The sequence below is a fragment of the Anopheles arabiensis genome, chromosome 2 (genome assembly GCF_016920715.1).
Source record: "Anopheles arabiensis isolate DONGOLA chromosome 2, AaraD3, whole genome shotgun sequence".
In the NCBI taxonomy this organism is placed as follows: domain Eukaryota; kingdom Metazoa; phylum Arthropoda; class Insecta; order Diptera; family Culicidae; genus Anopheles; species Anopheles arabiensis.
In genome coordinates this window covers 87,696,272-87,724,012 of record NC_053517.1, presented here as the reverse complement: position 1 = coordinate 87,724,012, position 27,741 = coordinate 87,696,272, and the positions used below count along the sequence as shown (strand labels likewise).

The 27,741-nt window shown below is 54.4% G+C and overlaps 1 protein-coding gene across 5 annotated transcripts in view; it reads right to left on the bottom strand.

The window, feature by feature from the left end:
- Positions 1–57: 57 nt before the first annotated feature.
- Positions 58–27,741, bottom strand: part of LOC120897106 (mucin-19) — a 33,374-nt gene continuing 5,690 nt past the window's right edge. For 3 of the 5 annotated variants that reach the window (XM_040301720.1, XM_040301719.1, XM_040301724.1), the window contains exons 2-6: positions 16,864–18,096; positions 16,551–16,745; positions 16,232–16,448; positions 15,956–16,145; positions 58–15,772 (exon numbers count right to left, since the gene is read on the bottom strand). In XM_040301720.1, the coding sequence (XP_040157654.1) occupies positions 3,366–15,772; positions 15,956–16,145; positions 16,232–16,448; positions 16,551–16,745; positions 16,864–17,183 (13,329 nt within the window). In that variant the 5' untranslated portion in view covers positions 17,184–18,096 and the 3' untranslated portion in view covers positions 58–3,365. Of the gene's footprint in view, positions 15,773–15,955; positions 16,146–16,231; positions 16,449–16,550; positions 16,746–16,863; positions 18,097–18,201; positions 18,222–18,612; positions 18,865–27,741 lie in introns of those variants that run through there. The other 2 variants (XM_040301721.1, XM_040301723.1) reach the window with 2 other exon arrangements.

The window sequence follows — 27,741 nt, the reverse complement described above, 5'->3', positions numbered from 1 at the left end:
CGCCTGTGGTGAAAAACGTTACAACAAAAAACCGGACGCCACCATTAATCTCCCTACTTGCAGTGAAAAATAACCGTTTTATTCGCTTAAACGTGTTTCTTTTCTGTGCGTGTGCTTCTGCTGTGCTGGCAGGAGAGAGATTTGTTTGTTCGCCGTGTCTTTATACCTTGCTGTGTAAAGATTAATAACGATTTTAAAACAGAAAACAGAACAGATGTACTGCATCTCCCCTCCTGTGCCATCCTCTGTCCGTCCGCCCACTTATCCAAATCTAACGGTTTTCTTTTTTGCTATCCAACTTTTTGTTGTTGTTGTTTCAAAGTACGCGCATGTGTGTTTGTGTGTTGGTATGTGTGTGTTTTTTGTATTATTTGTAGTTTATCTTCAATTTAAATACCAAACAAAACGACAACCATTACCGCTTTGTTGTACATTTTCAATTCGACTGGAATAAGTGTGTGATTTGTTAAAGAGAACTGCTGTGTTTATATTCTGACTTCTGGCTTGTTTGGCATTATGTACAGTATTATTTTTATTTTTACAATTTCAACCCCATATTTTGCATCGTTTTTTGTTTGTTTGTGGTGATTTTGGCAGATGTGGTGTACGTGGTTTGCATTTTGTAGTTCACCAAAATAAGAAATGCATTATGCATTTTTCTAGCGCTAATTAGCGATGAGTTATAACAAAATGGATAATGTAAAAAAAAACAAGCAATAGAAACTCATTCCGTACAAAAAAAAGCAGCTGTAACTATAATTTACCTTCGTGACAATGATAATATACATTCAACTGCAAAATTCAATTCTCACAACAAAAAACAAAACCAATGAAAAGAATACCTGTGTGCTTGAAAAAGTTGTTTCGAAATCGTTTCTTTTTCCATTCCATCTGGAGAAGAAGGAAAGCAATTCAACTCCTTTCCCCGATTTGTAGTACAATACACAATAATAGCCCTGAATAATCCTTCCCCGCAGGATAACGAAAATCATTGTACTTGTTTTGCAAGAAGGGAAATGAATCGATCGCGAAGAAATGATCTCACGAGGTGGTGGTGGCGATTTTTAGTTACGCTTCGTCAACGTGTGTTCTCTCCGTTTTGAATAGTTTGTATCAGTTCAAAAGCATCGTTTTATTTTGTTGTAATTTGTTTTAAATATATATGTACACTCAAAAGCTTATTCCGATGCCCTGTCTGGTGTGGCAGCAGCACTGACTGAGTTTTGCGCAAAGCAACCCATACAATGCACACTTCGTCACAGTTTCCGTTCGCCATGTGTCGCGCCTTTCCTATACGTTCTACAGCCCATACTAATACCATTCGGTGATTTTGTTTTTCCGCTAAACTAAACCGTTTACTGCACACATATCCCATCGCTTTTCCTTGCTTTGTTTATGAGACCTTTATAAGATGGTTTGAAGAGTTTGTTGCGCGGTGCCTGTTAGAGTGTGACTATTTTCTCGTAATGGCGCACACTTCTCAATCGGTACAATGATTATCATCCGCAGCGTAAGAGATGGGGATCAGGGTACTAATTGACAAATTTCCACCATTGGAAAGCCTCATCCTGCCTACAGACGCACAAACACACACACGCATAACTGATTGAATTTGTATACCCTTTTGTTTAGAATTTCCTTCACACTATTATCTGTTTTACACGACTGTAATTGAACGCTCTCGTAAAGAAAAAAAAATATGAAAAAAGTTTGTTTGAAATGTTACTGCAGCATGCACATCTACAAATTTAACAAACTAGTTAGATTACAGGGTTTCAGGGGTTCTCATAGTTGTGGAACACTTCCTTGACTCTTTCTAATAGGAAGTGAACTTCATTTGACGGGAATTACACTCTATGGCACTCTGTTTGGACAGGCTCAACAGGAAATTCCTGTCGGATTTGTACAACAGGAGTGCTATAGAGCCCAATTCCCATTTCATGAAGTTCTAATAAGAAAGAGTCAAGGAAGTGTCCCACAACTATGAGAACTCCTGGGGAAACCCTGTATGTCATCCAAAAAAACGAAAAATGTAATCAATTCAAAGAAAAATAATGCACTTTTGTTGAGTTTATCATGCTGAATGTTCGATAACTGGTTGTTTGTATTTGCTTGCCCGTTTTGTTCTACCATTGGCAGCAGAAGAAAAAAACAACTGAAAATTGCAACGCGATGCGCATACCCACACACACAGCCTGCCTGCCTGCTTGCCAGCGCCATCATCCAAACCTTCTGTTACAGGTTCATTTGCATACTGCATATCTGCCCTTACGCACCCTACACCCCCCCCCCCCACACACACACACACACAAACACACATACCGCACCAATCAGCACATTCACTATCCACTCAGCACAGCACTCTATTTCTCTCTCTTTCTCTCTCTCTCTCTCTTGCTATACTTCTTTTCCACTGCCCACCCGCGAAAAGGATAAGTTAAAGCGATTAAATTAATTTAAACTATGCGCTACAAATGTTTTACAATTTTATACTGTACAGTTGAGTTTTTCGTAACAATTAAATATCTTGTTTAGCCCCTTCTGCCCCTTTTTTCCTTGCCAGCACGCTCCTCTCTTTGCTTTGCTTTCACGCATAGTACACACACGCACGTTCATGGATCTCGACCGTTTGTGGAGTCTTTTTTGTTCGCACAATATTAACACGACCTTTGTGTACACTGCCAGGAGAGCGACGATAGCAACAAACAACTGTACTGCAACTAGCAGCACCAAACAACTTAACAAAACATTAAAGGACACGTGAGGTGTGGTGTATCGATAAACAGTTGCGTTTAAAAAAAGGGATCATTCTTAATGCGGTCACAGTAAAAAAATGGAGTCAAAAATATAAAGAAGTTTTATAAAAATATCAAAAATATTTTAGAACAGAATTATGTTTGATTTGCACGATTGAAAGTTTGAACAAAAGATAATACTTGTTGCTGCAGCAAACTGTGCCAATCCTCAAAAACAGATTGCAGCCATCGTTTCAAAAAACAAAACGATACAAAAAACAAATCACGATAATCAGTCTGCACGATTGTATGTATGTGAACGTTATAATCTTATAAGCAAACATTTAGAATGTATCTGGTGAAATAATTTCCAACTGACAGTAAAGCTTTCTACTTTGTAGTATCTGTGTGTGTGTGTTTTTGCGATTGCACGATAAAAAAAAAAAAACAAGTATTGCGAATGGTATAGAAAAGAAAACCTATCACCTATTTGCGGGAAAGTTAGCCGCCGTGTAAAGCAGCAGCAGTAACAGATCCCAGCGCCAAGTTGCGAAGGCTACCCTGAATGCGTAGTGGTGCAGCAACAAGTGTTCACGACTACGATTAGGCCACCTTCTAGAGCATGTACTGTCATCGCACCTCACAGTCCTTTTTCGCCGCACTGTTAGCGGGCGTGTTTGCTTGCTGCTGAGTGTTGCTGCTGTTGTTGCTGCTACTACTACTACTACTACTACTGTTGTTACTGGGGCCGGTACTGTTGGACGTCGGTACTATTGATTGCAGTCCCGCTACTAGCTGCTGATGTTGCTGGTGCTGATGCAGGTGCTGTTGCTGCTGTTGAGATGGTGGCACGAGCCCTAACGGTAGCATTGCGGATTGATTCATGGACAACGGTACCTGTTGCTGCTGGTGGTGTTGATGGTGCGCCGTGGCGGAACCGAACAGCCCGGCAGTAGAGGACGTGCTGAAGTTGGTGTTCGTATTCGCCGCAAAGTCCAGCAAGCTCTTGAACGACATGGACGTGTTGTTGCTGGACGACATGGTGGTGCTACTGCTGCTGCTGCTGCTCGTAGCGCTTGCCTTGCCCATCGCCGACATGCCGTAGAGTGCTGCAAATCCGGTACCAACGCCGCCACCGATACTGCCGCTCGGGTTACCACTCTGGTGATGCTGCCCCATGCCTCCCAATCCGGCACCACCGTTCGATGAAGCGGCTACGGCCGCTGCAAAGCCCATCGCACGCTCGAACGCGTTCGGTGAGCTGTCCCCCAGGTTGGCAGCCGTAAGCAATCGTTCGATCATGTTCTTGCTCGAAGTGGCTGCCGCAGCTTCCGCCGCGGACGACGTGGTTAGGTCTACCGAACCGGCCGCATAGCTCGGGGGCGGCGGCTGTCTGGCCATCCGCTCGGTGTCGATCGCCGGTGAGGACGCGTTGCTGCTCGCCGTGTGCGCCGAGGCAGGGTTTGGTCTGTCGCCCAAACCGGAATCATAGTCGGACGCACCGCCGCCGGACGACTGTTGCTGCTGGGCGGCGTTCTGCTTCGACGTCATCACGTAGCCACCGCCGGCCGAGTTGCGCGCCAGCTTCAGCCGGATGGGCGTGATGAGCGGCTTCTCTGCCGGCGCGGCCTGTGCCGCCGCCGTGCGATGGTCCATCTCGGGCGACGGTTGCAGTGATTGACCCCGGCTGTTGGTGTTGTGTATGGCCGCCAGGTCGATCACCAGCGGATCCGTCTCGGGCGAGGAGCTGCAACCGCTGCTCCTCGTTGCCGCTCGCTCATCAGTGACGGGCGTCTTCTGGGGCGAGGCTTGCTGCGTGGCCCCACTACTGCCGCCCCCAATACCCGCCTGCGACTGGGGTGAGGGGGCGTGCGGCTCTTCCGATGGCGCCGGCTTCTTCACGCCCAACCGAATCACTATCCGCGGCGGAGGTTGCTGCGCCTGGTCGTCCCCGTTGCCGGCCACCGACACTGCCGCGTTGCAGATGATCTCCACCTTCTTCTTTTCGCCCTTGTCGCGCTTGTGCTTTTTCTCCTTTTTGCGCTTCTTGTGCTCACTGCCGCTGCGATCGCGCTCCCGATCCTTGTCCTTGTGCTTGTGCTTCTTAGCCTTCGGTTCGTCGTCGCCAGTATCACCACCGGCAGCACCGAGCGTGTCCTCGTCAGCCGCACCGCCCGGCCCATCGTCCTCGAAGCTTATGTTTTCCGCGTACATCATGTACTCGCGCTTCAGATCCTCCAGGCTCGGGGGCGGCACACTGCCCAGCATGCGCTTCTTCGGCGGCCGCAGGCTGCTGCTCGCGCTCGGCCCTGCACTCATCGATCCCATACCGTACGCACCACCATCCATGCCGCCCGAACCGAGCTTTATCTTGAGCTTCGGTGCCTGCTGCGGCGTCTGCTGGCTGACGGCAGTCACGGTGGCCGTCGCATTCGCATTCGCCCGGTTGTTGCGCGATCGTCGCTTGCCGCCGGCACCGCTGCCGACACCACCACCGGCTCCAACCACGCCGGCACCGCCGCCCAAACCAACGCCGCTAACATCGTCCATCGACAGGTTCATGGCCGATCCGTTCGGACCGGCAACGCCCGACGCTCCCGGCAGGACTGCTCCGACCGAACCGCTCACGCTACGCCTTCGCTCGGCCAGCATGAGCTCGTGATGCTCGGAGGCACCCTGCGGTACCGATGCCAGCTGGCGCAGCTCACGCGACATGTTCGACGACAGCTTCTTCCGGTGGATGCCACCGTACTCCTTGTAGTCGTCCTTGGTCGGCATCGTGCCCAGCGATTCCACCGCCTTCGGGAAACCGACCGTAGTGCGATTGCCATGCCCGGCGCCACCCATCGACATGCCCTGTGCATGATGATGGTGATGATGGTGCAGATGATGATGGTCCGCCGATTGCAGCACGGCCTGCGGGTCGTCCTGGTTCATGTCCTGATTCCAGTACTGGCGCAGCAGCTCCTTCTTGCGCATGCGCCGCAAGTTCGACGAGCCGCCGGCCCCGCCAGCGGCGGCCATGCCAGCGACATTGCCTGCGACACCACCGACGCCACTGGCACCGACCCCACCGGTGCCGCCCACACCCATCTGCGCGCCCATGGACGACGCCATGCCGATGGATGGATGCTGCAGCTGCGATGCTGCTGCAGACGCAGCGGATGAACCGGCACCGCCACCATAAGCTCCACTGCTGTCCAGCTGCGCCAACGGTCCCTTTATCTTCAACTTCATGATATTGCGCGAGTCCGCCAGCGACGACATCTTGTGCAGCAGCGGCTGCTGCTGCTGTTGCGTTGGCGCAAGCGGCTGCAAGCTGTCCGAATCGTTCGTTTCCTCCTGTGGCTGCTCGATCATTGGCTCTTCGTTCAGCACTGCGGACGGTAGAGCGGCCGCAGTCGCCGGTGGCGTACCGGAGGGAACGAACGGTGCACCCGCTGGCATGGATCCTGCTGCCTTCAGCTGACTGTTGGCTGCGTTCGAATCGGATGTGACGCTACTGCTGCTATTGCTGCTCTGGCTGTTACCGGTCGCTGTGACAGCGGCCAGCAAGGAGGCCGAACCGGTGCTGACGGTGCTGTTCGTCGTGACGTTCGTCTGCGCAAGCGAGGCGGCAGCTGCTGCCGCCGACCGGTTGCTTGCCGTGTCGGCCTTCAGTGCCGACTGCAGCTCGTTCTCCATGTCCTCGTCGATGTCGGCCAGCGTTTGATCGGCCGTACCGCTAGCAAACACTCCCAGCAGCTGGTTGTTGTACGCGTCCGTGTTGCTGGACGAATCGAAGCCACTGTTGTACGTGCGCATGTCCACCGGGCCGGGGAGTACGGCCATATCGGGCAGCGAGCTAGCGGCCACGCTGGTGGCCGTCGCGCCGTACGCGCTGTTCGCATTACCGCCCGCTCCAGCGCCGGAGCCCGCATTCGGACCGCTACCACTGTTGCCACGGCTCGACTTTGCATCCGGACCGCCGGCCACACCGCCCGATCCACCCTGGCCAGCACCGCCGCCCGCTCCAACGTTCGCGCCCGACAGATCCGCCGACCGGCCATCGGTCGAACGGCGCCGGTCGCGCATATCGCGCAGCTTGCCACAGTCAATCACCTCGTCAAAGTCCAGATCGTACACCGTGCCGATGATCTTGCTGTGTATCGTGCCGCTGCCGAAGCACCCGAAATCGGACCCCGGTCCCAGCTGTCCCATATGGTAGCTCGAACCGTGCGTGTGCTGCTGCCGACTGTTGGCACCACCGCGTCCCATACCGGTGCCGGCGCCACCAACGCCACTAGCCAGAGCGGCCGCTGCAGCTGCTTCTCTCGCCGCCTGCGCTTGCCGTCCCGAGCCGGGCGGTCTGCCACGGCCTCGACCACGACCCCGCCCCGGTTTACCGGTCGTCGTCTCACCGCCCTTCGGCCCTTTGCCGCTAGCGCCCGACGACATTGGTGGCGGAACCAGGCCGCCACCGCCACCGATCGCTTTCTGCATCTCGTACACCGAGGCGGACACGGCGGCCGCCGCTGTCTTGGGGCTTTTGCCCGGGCTGAGCGACTTCGCGCCGGCGGCCGTCACCGACGGTGGAGATTTCAGCTGGTGGCTCAATGGATGCACCATTCCGGCCAGCGCACTCGCACCATTGCTGTCGCTCATGAGCAGCGGATGATGATGGTGATGCGCCGGATGCAGTTGCTGCAGGTGGGGCGGCGGCGGAGGAGGTTGCTGCTGTTGTTGCTGCTGCTGGTTCTGGATGCGCGACGACGAGCGGGACGACTTGGTTGGGCTTTTCTTCGAGGACGAGTGGCCACCGACACCGACCAGCATGTCCATTCCGGCCACATCGGGCTGGTGTCCCGGCGGCAGTTGATGGTTGTGGCGCTGCGGTGTGCGTCGATGCTGCGGAGTGCGCGGTGTGCTGCCTCCACTGCTAGTACCACCACCATTGCCACCACTACTGTTGAGCAGGTAACTGTTTTGCTGCTGGTCGGTGGGCGTTGGCTGTCGACTCTGTTGCTGCTGCTGCTGCTGCTGCTGCTGCTGTTTGTTGGGTGAAACGGCCATCCCGGACAGTGGGGAAGACATCTGGTCCAACTGCTTCTGCTGCTGGGCGCCACCCGCTGCCTGAGCGCCAGTGCCACGATGCGGCGATACCATTGCATCGCCCAACCCCATGCCGTGGTGTGCCATCGTCGGCACACCGACCCCGAGGCCACCGCCAGGCGCATGGTGCTGATGTTGATGCGGCTTCCCGCCACCCGGGACGGTCGTCTGCGGTGGCGTCGGTTGCTGATAGCCGGCGTTACCGAAGTTGGGCGGATATAGCCCGGCACCGGGTGAAGGAAACGGCACCGGAACACTCGCCGGCGGAAATAGTGAAACTGCGCCGGGGTAGTGTTGCTGCTGCTGCTGCTGCTGCTGATGATGGGCGGAATGGGGATCGTTGGCCGCAAAACCGTACGGTTGTTGCTGCTGCTGCATCGGGTTCACATTGTTCGGCGTGCCCTGCGTGTTGCTGTTGTTAATGGAGGGCGGCCCACCGGGCTGCTGCTGCTGTTGATTCACCATCGACGGAGTGTTCTGAATGTCCATGAAGCTGTTCAGATCGTTCAGCTTGCGATGGCTATTGTTTGCCATCTGCTGCTGCTGTTGCTGCTGCTGCTGCTGCTGTTGTTTCTGCAGCAGCAGGTTCTCCTTCTCCTGCATGACCGCACATTCGTGCTGCTTCTTCTGCTGCTGCTCGATCGAGTTCAGCCCATCGTTCGCTTGATTCCAGCCCCGCCTACCGACCGGTTGCTGCGGCGAGGGATGCTGGCGCTGCTGCATATTGTCAAACAGCATCATTGAGGTAGCTTCGTTCTGGTTCGGAACCTTCATGCCCTGCATAAAGTCCAGCCCAGAGAGTGGATTGTGCATATGATGGTGCGGTTGTTGCTGCTGTTGCTGCTGCTGCTGCTGTTGCTGCTGCTGATGATGATGGTGATGATGGTTCAGATCGTTGCTACTGCCAAGCTGCTGCTGCATCGACGGATGCAGATGGTTCGTCATGGCACCGCCATCGAACAGTCCGCCTCCGGTAGCCGGTCCCGCCGCACCGTGCGTCTTCTCGCTGTCCAGTGCGCTGACGTTGTTGTTGTTGTTCGTCTGGTGGCTGTTGAGCAGGCGAGCCGCTTCCATGCAGTTCTGGGCGAGCTGCGCCGTCGAAACGGTGTTGCCACCGAGCACGCCCGAGGTTGCCGCTGCTGCCATCGAGCTGCCAACGGAGGTGGGCAGCGCATGGTGCAGCATGGACGCGGCGGTCGTCGACACCGCCGCCGACGGTACCGCTGATGGAGGTACCCAGCGCTCGTCCGACGGTCTGGACGCGAGGTGGTCGAGATGGTCCTCCTTTGCGCTCTTGCTGCCCAGCTGGGACTGCGATTGCTGGCTGAGCGCTTGCAGCTGATTGGTTGGCGGTTGCTGTTGCGTTGGTTGCTGCACGGCAGGCTGCATACCACCGGGACCCGCCGCCGCCATCGGTGAGGATAGCTGATCCAGCGGACTTCCAGCCGTCGGACCGCCAGCAGGGTGGTACTTGTTGAACGCACCACCGTACTGTAGGTCGGGCTGCAGCTTGTCCTTGCCGCCGAGCAGTGTGTCGCCGATGGACGATTCCAGCGGAAGGCCGTCCTGCTTCGAGCGCTCCGTCACAAAGTCAGCCACCAGCAGGGGGGCCTGAGTGGTGGTAGGTGTAACCTGCGCCGCGACCACACTGTCCAGCATCATCATATCGCTGTCCTTTTTACCGTCCGCCGCACCGACGTCGTTCATCGCCTTCATCGGATCACTGCCGAGGGGTGTGCCGGTGGCCGCATTCGTGTTGGCCGTTCCGTGGGACTTCTTGTACTTCTGCCGCAGCTTCTCGACCAGGTTGAGCGTTTCCCGCTGCGTGTCCTCTTTGCAATCCTCCATGAAGGGAAAGTTGAGCGACTGGTTCAGCTCGAACGTGTCATCCGTTACGGAGCTGTCCTGCGGCAACAGCAGGTCAAAGATGGACGGTGTACCACCGTCACTATTACCCAGCAGTCCGCCACCGCTCGCCGCCCCGCTACTACCGTCATCTTTCGAAGCGTTATTATTGCCAGCGGCTTGAATCGATGACCCGAATGCACTTCCGTCACACACGCCGGACGTGGTTTCGAAGGGTGCACCACCGCTGTTACTGCTGTTCAACTGCAGCGAGGCAGCATTATCGAACGACGTCGGCTGTGCGGTGACCGTTGGGAGCGCAGGCGTTTCGACCGGTATCGTATTCTTCTTGCTCTGCTCGTCCTCCTTCACAACGACCTGCGATGGCTGCGAATCCTTCAGTATGCCCGCACTGTCCAGGGACGGTTTTGCATCGAGTACACTCTCCGCAGGGATGCTCTTTGCTTCTCCTCCTTCCACCTTCTGTTCTCCAGCGGCAGCCGCAGCACTAGCAATGTCGGGAGGCTTTTGATCAACAACCTTCGCTTCGTTGCTGGCATCCTCGATAACCACGACATCGTCGTTGGAACGTGAATCATCCACCAGAGAGATAATCTCCATGCTCTTCGTTGGTTTGCTTTCCTCTTCTTTCGCCACCACAGCACTACTACCTCCCTCCAAAGAAGGCGACACCTGATCAGCATCCGCTTTGGTGGGTGTTGCTGCCAGTATCTGTTCCTTAACTTTGCGCTGATCGGCTGAATCTTCGTCGGTGAGCAAAGATATCGCATCGCTGCCAGCAACCGAAGAACCAAGGCTCTTGTTCTCCAACTCCTTTTGTGCTTCCTTGTCCTCTGCTTCGGTCGGTGGTGGTTTGAGCGGTTCTTTAGCCTCGGTCGCACCGACGGAAGGACTGGCGGCAGTTTCCGCTTCGCTCGACAGCTTTGGACTGCGGCGTTTCCGTGCCACTGGCGATTGCTGTTCGTCGCCAAGAGGACGCTTCGAAGATATCGTATCCTCGAGGACTGCCTCCTTTTCCATAGCGGCGTCAGCAGTATCCTTCTTGGCCGATTTCTTCGACTCCGCATGCGAATCGTCCTGCTTCTCAGTCTCCGCCAGCTCGCTAGCCTTTCTGCGACTAGCGTTACGATTGCTCGGTACCTCCGGTGGCACAAGGGACGATTTCCTTTGCTTCTCCTCTAAATCGCCCGCACTAACAAACACGGACTGACGGCGGCCACCCCGTTTGAGTGGGGTTTCGTTGGGCAACAGCGATGCTGCTGCTGGTTGGTACGAGTTTCGACGATTTGCGATCGATTTCTCAGCCCCAACCGCGCCAGTAACGTCAGCAACAGGAACGGAAGACTCTTCATCGTTGCCTTTGGCGGGTTTCTCTTGCTTCTCTTTGCCGCTACGGTTTGCCGTTTCCTTGCCCGCTTTGGCAGCGGTTTGTTTGCTGCCGGCGGCGGTGGAAGGCAGATCCTTTGCGTCTTCGGCGTCGGACAGGCTGCTGCTGGCGGTGGTGGTGGTGGAAGATTTTCTCCCACTGGCAGCCGGCCCCTTTCGGCTGTTGTTGGTGCCTGATGCGAGCGTTGGCTTCTTGGGACTGACGGCATCCTGCTGCTTAACCGCGGCAGACACTGATTTTCTTCTGTTACGACCCGCCGCACCACTCGCTGCCGGCGTAGGCGGCACCACCGAAGTGTCGTTCGCTTCCTCCTGGCTGCTCTGGTTGCTGCTGCTCGAGTCACTGTCGCTGTCGGACGAGGATCCCGACGAGGACGACGACGAGGACGAGCTCGACGATTCGGACACGGACCGTGCTGGACCCTTGTCAAGAAAGGGCAACACCTCCTGCCTGACCGTCCGCTGGGCTGGCTGCGGCGGTTGCTTCGCTTTGGCCGACGGAGCTGCTGCCGTCGTTGCCTTCGAGCGGCTACTGGCTGTCGCCGGCTTCTTGCCCACCGGGCCGGTTGCGGCCTCGTCCTTCTTCTTCTTCTCCTCCTCCTCCTCGTCGTCATCGTCTTCGCTTTCCGAACCAGAGCTGCTCGAGCTGGAGCACGACGACGAGCTGCTGCCGCCAGACGAGCTGGAGCTGTTGGAAGAGCTTGAACCTGCTGCCGCATTGGACTTGCGGTCGTCCTTCGCTTTGCTGGCGGCCACTTTCGTGCCCGCGCTTGCTTTGGACGGTGCCACTGGCGTCGGCGTGACCATCGGTAGCTTTTCGTCGCTAACAGCAGCCTGCTCTGCCCCGGACGGCTTGCCAAGACCACTCTTGATGTGTTCGGCAGCCTTCTTTGCCGCCTGCCGCTGCGGTACGTAGGCGAAAATCTCGGGCTGTACTTCGCGCTTCTGTTTCGCCTCCTTAGCCGGTTTGCCCTTCTCGACGGTCGCTTTCTCCGCCGACACGGGAACCGGGGACGCATTGTCCGCGAGCCGATCTTTTGCCTTTTGCTGCTCTTTGGTCGCCGTCGACCGAGCAGCAGCAGCCGTCGAGCTTGCAGTTCCGCTAAGCGGTTTGTCCGTCCCCGTAGATCGTTCTTTGGATTTGTTACGAGCTGCAGCTGCAGCGGACGACGAGCTTTTAGCGTCCACCTTCGGCGCGACACTGTCAGCCGCCGGTTCCTTCGGCTTGCTGGCTTTGCTGTTCGTGGCACTAGCACCAGTGGAGCGCTTGTTTGCTTTCCCGCTCGCACTGGCAGCCGTCGCGCCCACCTTCGGTTCCGCCTCCTTTCGATTGCGATTGCTACCACTACCCACGCCGCTACCGCTAGTATTGCTTACGATGGAAGATTTTTGCTGATTGTTTGCTGCGCTACTACTACTGCTCACACCTTCCGGCGGCACAAGATCGGCATCGCCACCGCCGTCGACCTTCGTACTGCCGGTGCCCACCACACTGACTGTCGAAGCGCTGCCCTCACTGCTGCTGTTGCTGCTGCTGCTGCTGCTGGTACTGCTGCTGCTGCTACTACTGCTGCTGCTACTGCTACTACCGGCTTCACGTTCGACCTGCGGCACCTGTTTTCTACTTGCCGTACCGGCACTGATTAGCGCCGCACTAGACGACGCAGCAGTGGAGGAGGAGTTCGTGCTTGCAACACTTGCAACGGCGGCCGACGCAGACCCACCGGTGGACGCTGAGCTGACGACGGTTCCGCTGCTTGTTTTCATCATATTCTCTGCCGCTTTTTTAGCTGCCTCACGCTGCGGTACCACCATAAAGTCGGCCAAGAACTCCATCTTCTTCGAGGAAGCCGCTCCGGTGCTGCTACTGTTCGTCGACGCTCCCGACCGACCGCTCGAACTGCTTGTCGTCGTGGTGTTGGAAACATCCGACGGCTTCTCCGCTGTGGGCTGTTGTGCTTGCTTTTTCTTCGTGCCACCGGTATGACCCTCTTTGGTACTGCTGCCACCCGCTCTGCTGCCCGCTGCCGACTTGCTCGTGGGAGCAAACTGTTCAACCGTGCTGGCGGTCGATCGTTTCGAACCGGCGGTATCGGGCAGAACGGAGGTGGAGGAGGCGCTTGTTGCAGCAGTTGCTAGCTTCGTGGAGGATGATACTTTAGCACCGGGCAGGGCAGAAGTCGGCGTAGCCACGGGCAATGCCATGGAGGTAACGGTCGGCATTGTCGCTGCCGGGACAGACCCACCACCGGCGGCGGCACTCGTCGCTCGGCCCGCCTTCGTAGGAGATTTCTGCTTCATTCGGTCCGCCTCCTGCTGCAGGTTGAACTCCTTCATGGCGGCCTTCGTGCGGAATGGATGCTGCTGCGAGTCACTGGCCGTGTGGTCCGTCTTATCCCTGTCCGTGCTATCACTGTCCGAGTAGATGTCGGGTATTTTCTTCCCCCGAGCGCTCGGCACGCTACCACCGCCGCTACCGGCTGCACTGGTCGCGCTGGCCGCTGTACCGCTGCGTCCAGCGGTACCGCCACTGCCGGGCCGTATATGCATCAGCTCGTCGCTGTCGTTGGAATCGTCATCGTCGGTTAAATGCATTGCGCGCCGATCGTCGGCCAGTTCGCGCTCCATCTGCCGCAGCGACTGATTGCGGAAGTCCTTTTTCGCATGCCCCGCTGCACGGCCACTTCCGGCTGCGGTGGTGGTGGTGGTAGTGGCCATTTTATCCGCTCCAGCAGCACCACCAGCACCGGCTTTTGCAAGTTTCGCCGCTCCACCGGTCCCGGATCGTTCGCTGGACGGTCGAAGCCGCGACTCGGGCCGCTCCTCGTCGCTCGAGCTATCGTCGATGCTCCGGGCGCTGGACTTTTCTGCCGACGAAGTGATTGCTGCCCCGGCGGTGGACGCTGCTTTCCGCCGCTTCTGCTCCACGACCTTCGTTTGGCGGGGCTTCTTCTTGGTGTTCGTTTTGTCTGCACGCTGCGTTCCGTCGTCGTCATCGTCGTCGTCGTTTTCCATCTCGGACGCGGAGCTGTTGCTCGTGCTACGCCTCCCCGCCGTGCCATTGATGTACGGCGGCTGCTGCCGCTTGGCTGCGGCGAGCTGGTTTTTGGTACGCTGATTGCCACCGACGGACTGCTGCTGCCGCACACCGTTCACATCGCCCGCGAGCTTCTTGCCCGGCTGCTGCTCGTGACTGAGCAGCGGGTCGGTCTGCTTTTTGCTGACCGCCTTTGACGTTTGCTTGTTGGCGGGAGTGCTGCTACTGCTGCTGCTGCTGCTACTGCTGCTACTGCTACTACTGCCGCTGCTGCTGCTGCTACTGCTGCTGTAGCTGCCACTGCTGCTGCTGCTACTGCTACCCGCACTGCCGTTATGACCAACGGTTGCACTAGCACTTGCTGCTGCTGTCGTCGCGACCGCCATTGCCGCAGCCGCCGCAGCCGACGTCGCCGCCGCCGTCGCCTTCTTCCCGTCCCTGCTGCCACTGATACTAATACCACTATTGCTACTATTTACACCCGAAACGATGCGCACCACCATCTCGTCCAGGGTCGGCATTGTACTACTAACGGAATTACACGAGTAAAGTCTATCATATATCGTAGGGCCATGGTTCGCGTGCAGTATCGCCTCCAGCATCGTCGGATCGACGTGCGACAGCAGCGACCCGCTCCGCTGATGGTTCGTAGCGCCCTCGCCGGCCCCGCCGCTACCGCTCCGGAAGGCGGTAAGCGCGGCCACCTGCTTGTTGAACGTCTGCTCGCGCATGCGAAAGAACGATCGGCTCAGCTTCTCCCGCCTGCTCACCATGTAGCACAGGTTGCGCACCCGCTCCAGATCTTGCCGCAGGTGCACGAACGTCTTCATCTTCTCGATCTCCGCCTGCTCCTGGTTTTGTGCGTTCGGGTCCACCTCGTCCGTTTTGGGCGGCAGGAGCGGCCGGTTGTGTCCCGCCTTGCGCTTCAGTATCCAGTAGTTGTAGATATGGTATATACCCTCCTGGTCCACGTCCAGCAGATGGCAGCTGATGTCCTTCACGCTCACGTGCTTGTCGAACTCGGCCTCGATCTCCTGCTGGCGGGCGGCGCGGGCCAAATTCCGCTCCTCCGACGTCATGTCTTTCCGCTTGCGCCGTTTCACATCGCCGCCAGTGTTGCCACCGCTGCCGGTACTCGCGCCGCCACCTCCCCCTCCGCTCGCCGCGTTCGTACCGGCGCCGGCATTGCCCGCCTCGTCCTCGCTCACGCCCGAGCCGGTCGCGTTCTTCGTGTTGTTCCGGCTGTTGTCCCGCTTGCCCTTGTTCTCACCGTGCTTCTGGCAGTAGGACCGCAGCTTCACCCCGTCCTCCGCATTCTCGTCCTCGATGATGGCGCGCATCTCCAGCCCGTGCTGAAACGCGCACGTCACGTGGTAGGCCGTTTTGCACGTCTTCACCGAGCACTGGATGCAGGCACCGACCCGCTCGCGGCACAGCGCACACACCAGCGCCCACCGGCTCGACGGGATGTTGGAGATCTTCGTGATCGGTTCCATGCGATCGACCGACCCGATGCTCACCTCCGGGATCCAGAGCGCGCACGACACGTGCGCCCACTTCTGCCCCGAGCGCGTCGACTTCATCGCCCCGCCCATGTTCGGGCACAGTACGCACTTCGGCTTCTGGCCCATCGAGCACGTCCTACATAACCATTGACCTGCGATCGAAAAACGAGGAGAAAAGAATGACTCCATTAGCACATTATGTCCAGCTTTCGTTGAGCGTGGCATTCGCCCATTTCGGCGTGCTTTCGAGCCTTTTGCGATGCCTATTACAATCGCCGACAAACTATCTCAGTCACAGACTCCCTCTCTCTCTCTCTCTCTCCTCTCTTACTTACCAGATGGTATATTTGTTATTCCATAACACGCTTGGTGTACGCAAATATTGCAGTTATCACAGAACACCATTTCATTCGCTTCCTCCGAGTCCGGCGAGCGGCACACGTCACAAATGACATTCTCGTCGTACTCAATTCCGAGCCCTTCCTCCGTTTTCATGATTGCCTGGATCTTATCCAAGCATCGGCCCTGTAGAAGAAGATGATGAAAAAACGCAACCAATTAGCATGTGGGCGATACGCATTTGAACGCGACTCGTTTGCTGCGACACAGACCTCCAGCTCCTCGATTACGCGCTCGAACTGCTCGTCGGTTACCGGCACCAAGCCGGCCAGGTTGCGCTCCCCGTTCAGCACCTTCAGCCAGGCCGCATCGATCTGGTCCAGATCGTAGTAGCACACGTTCTCCGCGATGGCGGGCGTGTTCGAGAGATAGTGCTGGTCATGGGTAAAGTTTTCGTCCTTCGTTATCCGAATGTATTTGTTTTTCGGTCTGCAAAGAAAATTGCGATAAGGGTGGAAAGCGCCAACACCAACGGCATTAGTATCGTGGGTACTCAAGGGCGCAGACGGGTCTCTTTTTTCTTTGTCTTACAGCTTGAAATCATGCCGCTTCTTGAAGTAGCTCTCCTGCAGCGTAGCGACGGACGGTTCGGGCAGCGAATCGGGATTGACGGGCACCTGCACACCCCGCTCCCATTCCTGCTTCCACTGGTCGTTGATGACCCAATACTCGTCCGGTGCGAGCGGCTCCGAGTCCGGCAGCTTCATGGCACTGATAAGGTCCTTCCTGCAAGCGGTTGGATGATTGCGAACAAAACAATTATGGTGTAGGGAGGGACAAGGGGCGGGGGGAATGGAGGGTTTACCATACCAAGAGACAAGAATCTTCGCCACCACCGACTTACCTAAACAGTTCTGCCGGCGCTTCGGGCGCGGTGCGATTGTAGATGCTCGACATTTTGCAGTCGATGACCGAGCGCGGCTGCCAATTTTTCGTCGGTGTCGTCGGAGCTCCTGCTCCTCCTGCTCCGCCGCCGCTACTCGAGCCGGCACTAGTGCCCGCGGTACTGCCGCCACCGCCGCCGCCGCCACCGTTCGATGCGGGCGAGTCCTTGTCGTCCTCCAGCCCGGACGACGAGACCGGGGGCCGCCCCTTGCGCTTCTTGATCGGGGGCGGCCCATCGTTCTCGCCCCGGTTGGTGCGCTTCTGGCTCTTCTGAGACATTGTTCTCTGTGTGGGGTGGTGGGGTGGTTGGTGGGGGCCGGTGTTTGTTTTGCCAGGGTTTGGCCCGCGATTAGCGCACGGTCGCGCGATCGGTTGCCCGGTGCTGTCCCGTTGCGCTTACATACAAGTGCAAACAGTGGAATCGTATGGGCGCACGCTCGTCAGCACGATTACCATTACCACCGCCGCGACTTCTTCCCGCTGCACCGTGACACTTGCACATATAAGTTAGCAAAATCGGCCCTAGCAGAAGGACCACGCGATCGGGCACACACACTCACACACACTCTCACTCGGTACACCGCACCGCGCAGCACACTTTTTTACCACCACCTACACCACACACCACTGTGACCCACCCGTGGATCACGCGCGGGCGAGCGAGGAGTTGGGACGTAAAGACGCTGATCGCCAAAAGTTTCTTGCTGTAAACTCTGTATCTGTAATATATATCGTTCTCTCTCTTTCTCTATCTTAGCTTCTTCGCACGATATGTCCTGCAATGTGTTTGCCGCACGTCGCTTATCTCGCTTGCCTTTTGGCCCCGGCCGAGACGACGTTGATTTGTCTTCGTTCGTTTTGGGAGTACACACTACAGCCCGCTCCTACGGGGCTGCTTACACCGGCACAGGTGTATGATTGTTTGACTCGGTTGCCGTTTGTCTGTTTACGTTTATTAGGCGCACCGTTTGCCTCACTCGCTCGTCGTTTGCTGGACAGGAAGAAGAACGCATCGTTCCCTCGTGCACAGGCTTTCGGTGGTCTTTCTTCACGTGCTTCACGTGGTATCGCTCCTCGGGCTCGGTGTACACAACACATGTATACACGCACACACACACACACACAGACATACACACAGACACACACTCAGTTACTCAGCTTTTTTGTAGTAATAATACGACGAAAACGCGACCTAAAATGAGAAGAAAGAGGGAAAATTGTTAATATTATGTCCTGATATGCTTGCATTTTGTTAGTGTATTGGATGTACAAATGTTGACAATCTTTGATACAAAACCAATCCTTAGGAAGAAGATATTTAAACAATTTTCAGCACGACCGCCTGATGATCCTGATGATATTTACGATAAATTGAGCAGTTATCACAGTATTTCATTCCCAGTACGGAAGCGGAAGTGCCATTTCGTTTGACAGCTTTTAAAGGCCCTTATTTAGCGCATTCCTCTACAACCTGTCTATAGGAAAAACGGTTATTGGCACGGGTCAACAGCAAGCATTACGCACAATCGCGCCCACCATCACCTTTGGCCCTAATGAAGATCCAGGCAGGAAGGTGTGTGTCTTTCCCGCCCGCCAAACAACATCAGAAGGGTGTGCGTGTGTGTGTATTTTACAAAAAAAAAGCCTCCCCCACTACAACACTTTTCCTTTCACCTCTGCCTTTCCCATTTTACATGATTTTACGGACCGGGGCTGGGGCATCCTACATCCTCTGTCCGTGGTGATGTTGGTGGACTCGTTTTTCGCTCGTTTTATCATTCGATATCGTGCTCCGTGCGCATTCCACCCATTCCTCACAATTCCCCACACATGCGCAGCACCACCCACCGCCACACACGCACACACACAGTTCCTTCGCTGCTCCACACCACCACTTCGCAAGGCGTTCCTTCGGCTTTTTTTGGGTTAAATGCTGTGTAACACACTCGCCAGAGCGTACACACGCTCCGCCAGTACAGTACTGCCTTGGGGCGATGATGTTAGCGAGGCCTACTTAAGTTCATCGAATGAGGCGAGGATTCAAAAATTAACCAATTCGGGGAGTAAAGAAAAAGACAAAAGTAGCCTTAGAATAGTCCACCAGCAATGACAAAACATGAGTGGGGGATTTGGCCTGTTTCAGTGACTGTTGTTACCCCCAATGTCTCCCAACGAAACGTACTAGAGGCTAAACAAAACAGGTCACTTCGTCGGTTTTTTTTCCTTCCGGTGGCCCGAGATCAGATTGCTTCCTCCTCCCCGGTTTGGGGCCGATTCGACGAGGGCCGCACGGAAGATGCTTACTTTGCGCTCTACATGGCCTCCCACCATCCCCCCCCCCCCCACACTTACGGGTCTTCGTCGTTTCCCTTTCCTTTCGGGGAAGATTTCCGGCACCGCAGAACCGTTTCCGTGCAGAAAAGCTGAGGTACCTCCTTCTCATGCCCCCTCTGTCAACCATCATCAGCATCCGTGAGCCACTCGAAATCATCATCACTACCGCCCAGAAGTATCGCACCCCCCGAGAGTAAACACACACACACACACAAACACAGGCATTAGGCCTGTCAGAGCGGAAACCGGAAACGAAAGGAATTTTCTTCAGCATCATCTCCCGCCCGACCCCCGTTTGGAGCCCCTTCGTCGTCCTCTTCAGCACAAGCGCATACCTTTTCGGCACCTTTTACTATGATGACCCATACACACACACACACATACACACAGTGGTTTTACCTTCCAATATACGCATGGAAAAGGGTATCCTTCTAAAGCCTCCCCAAAAATGCTGTTTCTGTGTTCTCTCTCTCTCTCCCTCGCATGTTGGTGGCCAATTCACAATGTTGTGCTGCGTGTGCTTGTGTTGTGTACGGTACTACCTTGCAACACCACCACCACAACACAACCAACAACCATCAACATCATTCTCGCGGTTTTCACTCCCCTTCCTTTGGGCCCACGCATTCCATCATCCCCTCCTTCCCATCCCCTTGATTTGGGGGCACGCTTTGGTGTCGTCTGTGCGAACGCAAACGTGCAGCAGGAATTTTCGCTCGAAAAGAGGCTCCCTCACCCCACCCCCTCCTAATCCGTCCAAAAAAGAAGAGCAACACGGCAGGACGGGAAAGATGCAGAATTTGTTTTACCTACGCTCTCGCTCGCACTGCCATACTAAGGGCGCGCTTTCCCGCTTGCTCGCATCAATCGATCATCTACTAGAGAAGCATGAGAAAAACAATCATTCTTACTCTTTCTCTCTCTCTCTCTCTCTCTCTCTCTCTCTCTCTCTCTCTCTCTCTCTCTCTCTCTCTCTCTCTCTCTCTCTCTCTCTCTCTCTCTCTCTCTCTCTCTCTCTCTCTCTCTCTCTCTCTCTCTCTCTCTCTCTCTCTCTCTGGAGCGTGTTGTGCGCTTACAACTGGGGAGCCCTTTAGGGAATGATGTTTTTATCTCCCTCTCCCTTTCTCTCTCTCTCTCTACTTGCCTATGAACTTTCTCGCTCTCACTCTCTGTCTTTCTCACTTTCTCTCACTTCCTCCTTCGCTAGAGACTCTCCCGATAAAAAACCTCCCAAGACGCGCGCGGAAGCTTCTTCTTCCATTGCTGTGTACGCACACAGTTTTCTATTTTATGTTTTAAACGAAGCAGTCGAAGCAAACGTTCTACCCAAAAACACAGAGCGCTGGGGATGGGATATATGATGCCAGTGGGAAGAGCAGAGTAGGCGCGCTCTGTTGTCTTTCTGCTTCCTAGTTGCTAACGGCGTCCTACCTCCCCCTCCCTCTTTTGCTTCCTCTTTTCCATCCCATCGCTTGTGTTCTGTGTTTTCATTGAAGTCTTGGCTAGTCCCGGCCTACTGCGACCAGACCCACACCATGGGCTGGACAATTGCTGAAAGGAAGGAAAGCAAAGAGCGAGCTCAAGCGAATGTATGCGCGCACTAACTGTACTAAAAAACATAAAATACGCCATATGCGCGCACGATCGATCACGGCCCAACCGAAACCAAAGTCCCGTTCGAATTCTTGAGCCTGACGATAGCCAGTAGCGCGCCTCATGTCTAGCCTAGCCATCAACCACTGTGGGAAAATGAGGAAATCTCATCCGGGTGGCGCCTCTTACCCCCACCGTTCAATCTGCATGCTAATGCGTCTTGGGTGGTTTCTTTGGCAAACGGGAATGTCGTTTTGCCGTGACAGGTTGAAGCGTATATGATTGGAATTAGTGATGGGAGCTCGGAATTGGACCTATCCGATTTCGATTCCGTATTCGGAATCTATTCCGGAGCCGATTCCAATGCTGCAATCGATTCCGGAGCCAATTTCAGAATTGATTCCGGGATCGGCTCGGAAATCAGAATCGGTTTCGGAATTGAAATCGACCTGGGAATCACAATTTGCTCCTGTAATGGAATCAGAATTGACTCCAGAAATGGAATTAGCTCCAAAATGAGAGTCAGTTCTTGAATTGAAATAAGAAGTGTCAGAAGTGAAGTAGTCCGGGAATCTCCTTGAGAATGGATTGTTTACAATGTACAATGTGTTTGTTGTAGTATCATTAGACCCAAACGCCTGTTCTAATGGAGAGCCCGAAACCGACTCTGTTCGAAGCCTATTCTAATTCCGGAGCCAATTCTGAGTCCGGAACCGATTCCGATTCCGGAGCCGGTTCCGGAGCCAATTTCGATTCCGGAACCGATTCCGATTCCGGAGCGAATTCCGATTCCGGAGCAGATTCAAATTTCAGAGTCAATTCCGGAACCAATTCCGGAAACTGATTTCGAACCTACTATCCGGAATCGATTCCAGAAAACTACGGAGCTCGCCGGAATCGATACCAACGAAAACTTCATTTTTCCCATCACTAGTTGGCGTTTGTAGAAGATTTACAGGAAAGTATTTCAGTTGATTTCGCAAATGATGAAACTTTATCCGGATCTTATTGGAATTGCATCACATGGTATCATAAAAAGACATTATGTACCATAATTATGTACAAAACCCTAAAAAAATCACTCTGTCTGTTATCTGCATAGATAATTTTCCTATTTCACCCCTTTACACCACGTTGATGCCAACAAAGTCCCTCATGTGCTGCACTTGCTCCGTGAAAGGAAGAATTACTGCTTAATGATAATCCAACAACCATTGGCGCATTCCAAATAAGTAGCAAATAAAGCAAGAAAAGCCACACACACAGAGACGATTTCGTCTAAATCCCCACCTAGAAGAAGACCGTGATGATTCATTAAACTGCGCGCAGCGGCAGCAGATTTGTTCATTCACCTTCCCCAATTCGCCTTCATCGTACATTCATCGACCCATCGGCCCCGAGACCGTCTCTGTGTCGCGCGCGCTTGTAGCCTTGGATTCCGCTGGCACGTCTGTCGCTCACACACACACACACACACACCTTTACAGCTACACATGGCGCTGTGCTTTTGTCTTCAAACTCTATCGTCAACCGCGATCAATCGCGTGTACCGGGGAATGAGAAGAGGGCAGCGATCTGGAGCGGAGTTTCTGGTGGCGGGATGATCATATTGAACTCGCGGGTTTTTCAAAACGGTCGAACTCCCTGTCTCCCCTTCTGCTTTCCGGCAACAAACGCCACAACACACAGCCAACAACAAAATCCCCCTGTGTGTTGCGGCGTGTGTTAAATCCGATCTATCTACACTCGCACTCACACCAATGGAGGATCGTTTGCCGTTCGCTCAAGTGCGTCAAAGGCGCGCGGTGGCGGCGATCCGCGCCCGATGAAAGACGACTCCCCAACAGCCAACGTACGCCGCCCGCGCGCGTTCGATTATTGTTGACTGGCACGTGTGTTAGTGTGTGAGTGCGTACGCACACACACAGACGCACAAAGCTGCCCACAAGGGTGGTAGTGCGCGTTCGGAGGGTTGCTTTGTTTTGTCGAGCCGGGAGAGATCCGCGTTCTACGCGCGCTAACTGCCACGATCTCCGCTGCTTGCTTTGATCCGAACGGCTTTGAAGGACGGATGGACGGAAGACGTGCTAACGCGTTCGTGCTATTTTACGCGTAGTGTCGATGGGGGAGAAGTGGGGCTGGACAGGCGGTGGTTATGGACGAGTGTGTTGCAGCGAGAGCGCTCTTGTGCTTCTTGGCACGCTCGCGTAGTACTCGCGCACACGTACGCATCACTCGGTGCTGCTTATCGCGTCGTTTGTACAGCCCAAGACGCAAGAGAATGCATCCCGTGCATTAGTAGTAGGTGGTAAGAGTTGATAGGTGTAGGATTTGATAGTGTACGTCTACGTTAGAAATAGGAAGCACTAGTAAAGGCACACTGCGAGACTCACTATCATTATCTCATGGAATCATCAATGATTGATTTCGTTGCTTTTGCCAGCGAGGGGCGCGTGTTTGAAATGGTTTGAGCCATTTTTTTTTCAATTATTGGATCCAAATCTAAGAAAATCCTTCGAATAAAGATGTTGATTGTGGTTTGAAAGCAAGAGAAAGAATAAGAGAGAATTCAAAGGGCCAAAAAAAAAAAGCTTGAACTTCCTGCAATGCATACGGCATTACTTGTGACATTTTCTTCCTTTCTTCATTACAGTGAAGTCTATCGAAGTCTCTTCAAGATAAATTGTTTCTTCAACATTAATGTCTCCGTATGGCGAATTTCTCTAAGCTGCATTATATGCTATTTGGCTGCCTAGAATCTCAAACATGAGTGTTCGAAAGAGCTCCCTAAGACGAATAGTGCTCTATGCTGTAATTGCAAAATAGACTTTAGAGAGATTTAACTGAATTTACAGTCGTTGCCGCCAAATGTTGGCTATAAGGCATCCATTTTTTACTTTAACGCACCAATTTTTGTCTGTAAGTCATCAATTTTTTACTCTTTAACAGATTTCTTTTTTTCTTCTTGGCACAACCGTTAGCTATATTCGCCTCTGCATTAGTGATGGGTAAATTCAACAAAAATCCGGAATCGCTTCCGAATCACTCCGCCATAATTGGAAGCGGTTCCGGAAGGTAGGTGCAAAACTCCGACCTCGGAGCCGTCTGGAGCCGTCCGGAGCCGTTCGGAGCCGTCCGGAGCCGTCCGGAGCCGTCCGGAGCCGTCCGGAGCCGTCCGGAGCCGCTAGTCGGCAGCCGGAGCCGTCCGGAGCCGGCGGAGCCGTTGGAGCCGTCGGAGCCGTCCGGAGCCGTCGGAGCCGTCGGAGCCGTCCGGAGCCGTCCGGAGCCGTCGGAGCCGTCGGAGCCGTCCGGAGCCGTCCGGAGCCGCTAGTCGGCAGCCGAAGCCGTCCGGAGCCGGCGGAGCCGTCGGAGCCGTTGGAGCCGTCCGGAGCCGTCGGAGCCGTCGGAGCCGTCGGAGTAGTTGTAATAGTCGGAAGCATTCTGAAGCGCATTAATTTCTCGATATTAGTGATAATTTTATTGTAAAAAACAGCTTACGAGTAAAAAAAGAGTCTTCTTCATTTATTGATATGAAGTTAACACACAAACATGTTTTTTTTTTTCAAAAATAAAGCCAAAAATAATTGTTTGCTCCGTATATATATAGGAAATAATGAATCAAATTAGGAGGTCAAGGAGCAATAGAACTATGACGGGAGGTGGGTTTGATAAAATACGAAACAACGTAACGTAATTATGGCAGTTTTGCACGGTTGTTTACATCGACTAACGTGTATGGTTTAGGCCGCACTTGTTTTTTGCCGAATAACATCATGGCACATGGACAAGACAAAGAATATAACTATCAATCATCCGTCCATCTATTATGAAAATAAAGATCAATAATTTTTCCCTATATATATATATATATATGGAGCAAACAATTGTTTTTGACTTTATTGTTTAAAAAAAAATACAAAAAAAACTTCAGAGCAATAAATGAAGAAGACTATTTTTTTACTCGTAAGCTGTTTTTGAAAATGAAATCATCGCTGATATCGGGAAATTAAAGCGCTTCAGAAGACTTCCGACTATTACAACGACTCCTACGGCTCGAACTGGCTCCGTCGGCTTCGACGGCACCGACGACCCCAACGTCTCCAACCGGTTCCGTTGGCTCCATCGACTACGACGGCTCTGTCGGCTCCAACGACTACGACGGTTCCGACCGGCTCCGGACGGCTCCATCGGCTCCGTCGGCTCCGGACGGCTCCAACCGGCTCCGTCGGCTCCAACTGCTACGACGGCTCCGACCGGCTCCAGCTGCCGACTAGCGGCTCCGACGGCTCCAACGGCTCCGACGGCTCCGAACGGCTCCGACGGCTCCAACGATTCCGGACAGCTCCAACGGCTCCAACGGCTCCGACGGCTCCGGACGGCTCCGACGGCTCCAGCTGCCGACTAGCGGCTCCGGACGGCTCCGGACGGCTCCGACGGCTCCGGACGGCTCCGACGGCTCCGGACGGCTCCGACGGCTCCGGACGGCTCCGGACGGCTCCGACGGCTCCGGACGGCTCCGACGGCTCCGGACGGCTCCGGACGGCTCCGACGGCTCCGGACGGCTCCGACGGCTCCGGACGGCTCCGGACGGCTCCGACGGCTCCGGACGGCTCCGACGGCTCCGGACGGCTCCGGACGGCTCCGACGGCTCCGGACGGCTCCGACGGCTCCGGGCGGAATCGACGATTTGAATTTTTCGGAATCGGAGCCGGAGTAGCAATGCTCGGAAGCGATTCCGAGCCGTGGGTGCGATTCCGGTTACCCATCACTACTCTGCATGTTGAAAAGATTCAAACTCCACTCGAGTTAATAGCTATCATTGACCAAGTCGATATTAGTCGATGATGATGTATCCCCATCTCATGATGTCGGTTGTGGGTGGTTGAGTCAAGCTCAGTTACTAGAACATTAGCAACATTGTATGTCCACTCTTCACATGCTCGCGATCAGAACCGATAAAGCTGCATATTGTATTGCGTTAAACAAGTACAATAATGTAATATTCGAAACAAAACAATAAACGGTTTCAAATTTTTCAACATGTGCTCCGTGCAAGAATTAGGCAGCCTGAGCGTCCGAAAGTCTCTGAAATTGAACCGAAACACGTGTGCCGTAGAATGGCTTGACAAATTTCGCCCAGCCTGCCGATGCATTTTCCCTCGGTGCAGCGCAACAACGAGCACAGATGTGTGCCGATACGTTCACCCCTCTGGCAAGTGGTATGCGCACACCACACCAGACCAGACGAGCCAGCCAGACGTGTTGCTTTTTTCTCCTTCTTTTCATTCACGCTCTTTCCTGTTGCTTCCAACAGCTGCACCAAAAAAGGAACGACGGCGCGCTGGTTTTGCATGTCCCGCGACCCGCTACGGGTTGCGCTTCGGATTCGATCGAGAACGCACAACACCACCCGCTGGAAAGGCCACGGAAGAGCTCGCGCGCGCGCATCGATCTTTAATGCACCTTATGCAGAAAAATGACAGAGCGAGGGGGAGAGAGGGAGGGTTGCATCCCCAGTATGCATCGACTTCCCATCGATACAGTGCGAATAATGGTCGCGACGTGTGGAATGAAGCGGGGGGAGGTTGGTTGGTTTAACGGCGGTGCAGCCGACACTCCGCTTCGCTCCGTGCGCGAAAACAACACGCGCCACACCACCCGTCGCGATTGTGATATGCACACGCACGCACACACCAAGGGGATGGCGATCGCTTGCTTGCTGGCACGTGCACGTGTGTGTGTGTGTGTGTGAATGCGTTGCTGATGGGATGGCCCGCGAATGACGACTCGCTCGCGGCAGGACGGTGTTGTGTGTGAAGAACCGACCTCGCGTGTGTCGTCTTTTGCTGGATTCGCTTCCCTGCTTTGCAGGAGCCCTTCCGCTTCCATCTTCCAAGCAAAAAATTCAACCGGACGGATCGAAACACAGAGAAAGAGAGCGAGAGAGCGAGAGAACACGGGATGTGCAAAGCAAGCAGGAGAAATCTCGTAAATGAAAAACCGAAACACAGCGCGTTGTTGCTTCTCTTTCTCCCACATGCAAGATGCTACACGCGCGCGCACACTGTGTGTCTCTCTCTCCATCTCTCTTTCTCTTTCTTGCACTCTAACGCGCACATGTGATTTTTCTCCACGATCTGCGGGACGGCGACTCTTTTTTCCCTCGGCTCGCGGGAAATCGGGGGCGAGTGCGGCTGCCTGCACTAATATGCATGCCTTCGGAAGATGCATCTTCACATCCTTCCGCGAACTGTGTCGGTAGAACACACAGATGTGTGCGCATTCTTTTTTCATGTGCGACAACGGAAGCATTTCTTGCTCTTCTTTCAAAAGGAAAACGGGGGTGGGGGGTGGTTTGCACTTCTCAACATTACACCAGAACCTTCGATGGCGGATGTGTAACATGAGAGGTTGAATTTCGGTGTGTGTCGTTTTGATGTTGCCACTGTGTGACAGGAAAGCAGCACAGGATGGAAAACAAAAAGATGCGAAATGCGACGATTTGTGCCACACGACAGCTAGAAAACATGGCAGTGAAGAAAACAACAGACACAGGCAAAGTGTGTAAAAGGATGACGAGTAGGAGCAAAAACAGCAGCAACAGAGAGAAAGAGAGAGAGAGAGGGAGCAATATCAGCAGCATCAAGCGAAGACAGTCACGGCAGCAGCAGCCAGCCAGCATCATCATCATCCTCATCGTCACCACTTTATCCACCAATCTCACACCCTCTTCTTTTCGCCTTCTCTCTCTCTCTCTCTCTCTTTCGCACTTTCTTGCGCCTATTCCTTCAACGCGCGTAGCAACAGAATTCACACAATCACACACACACACACTCGAAAGAGAGGAAGCACGAATCGCTATTTCATCTCGATGACGATACACGCGCACTCTCTCTTTCTCTCGCGCACG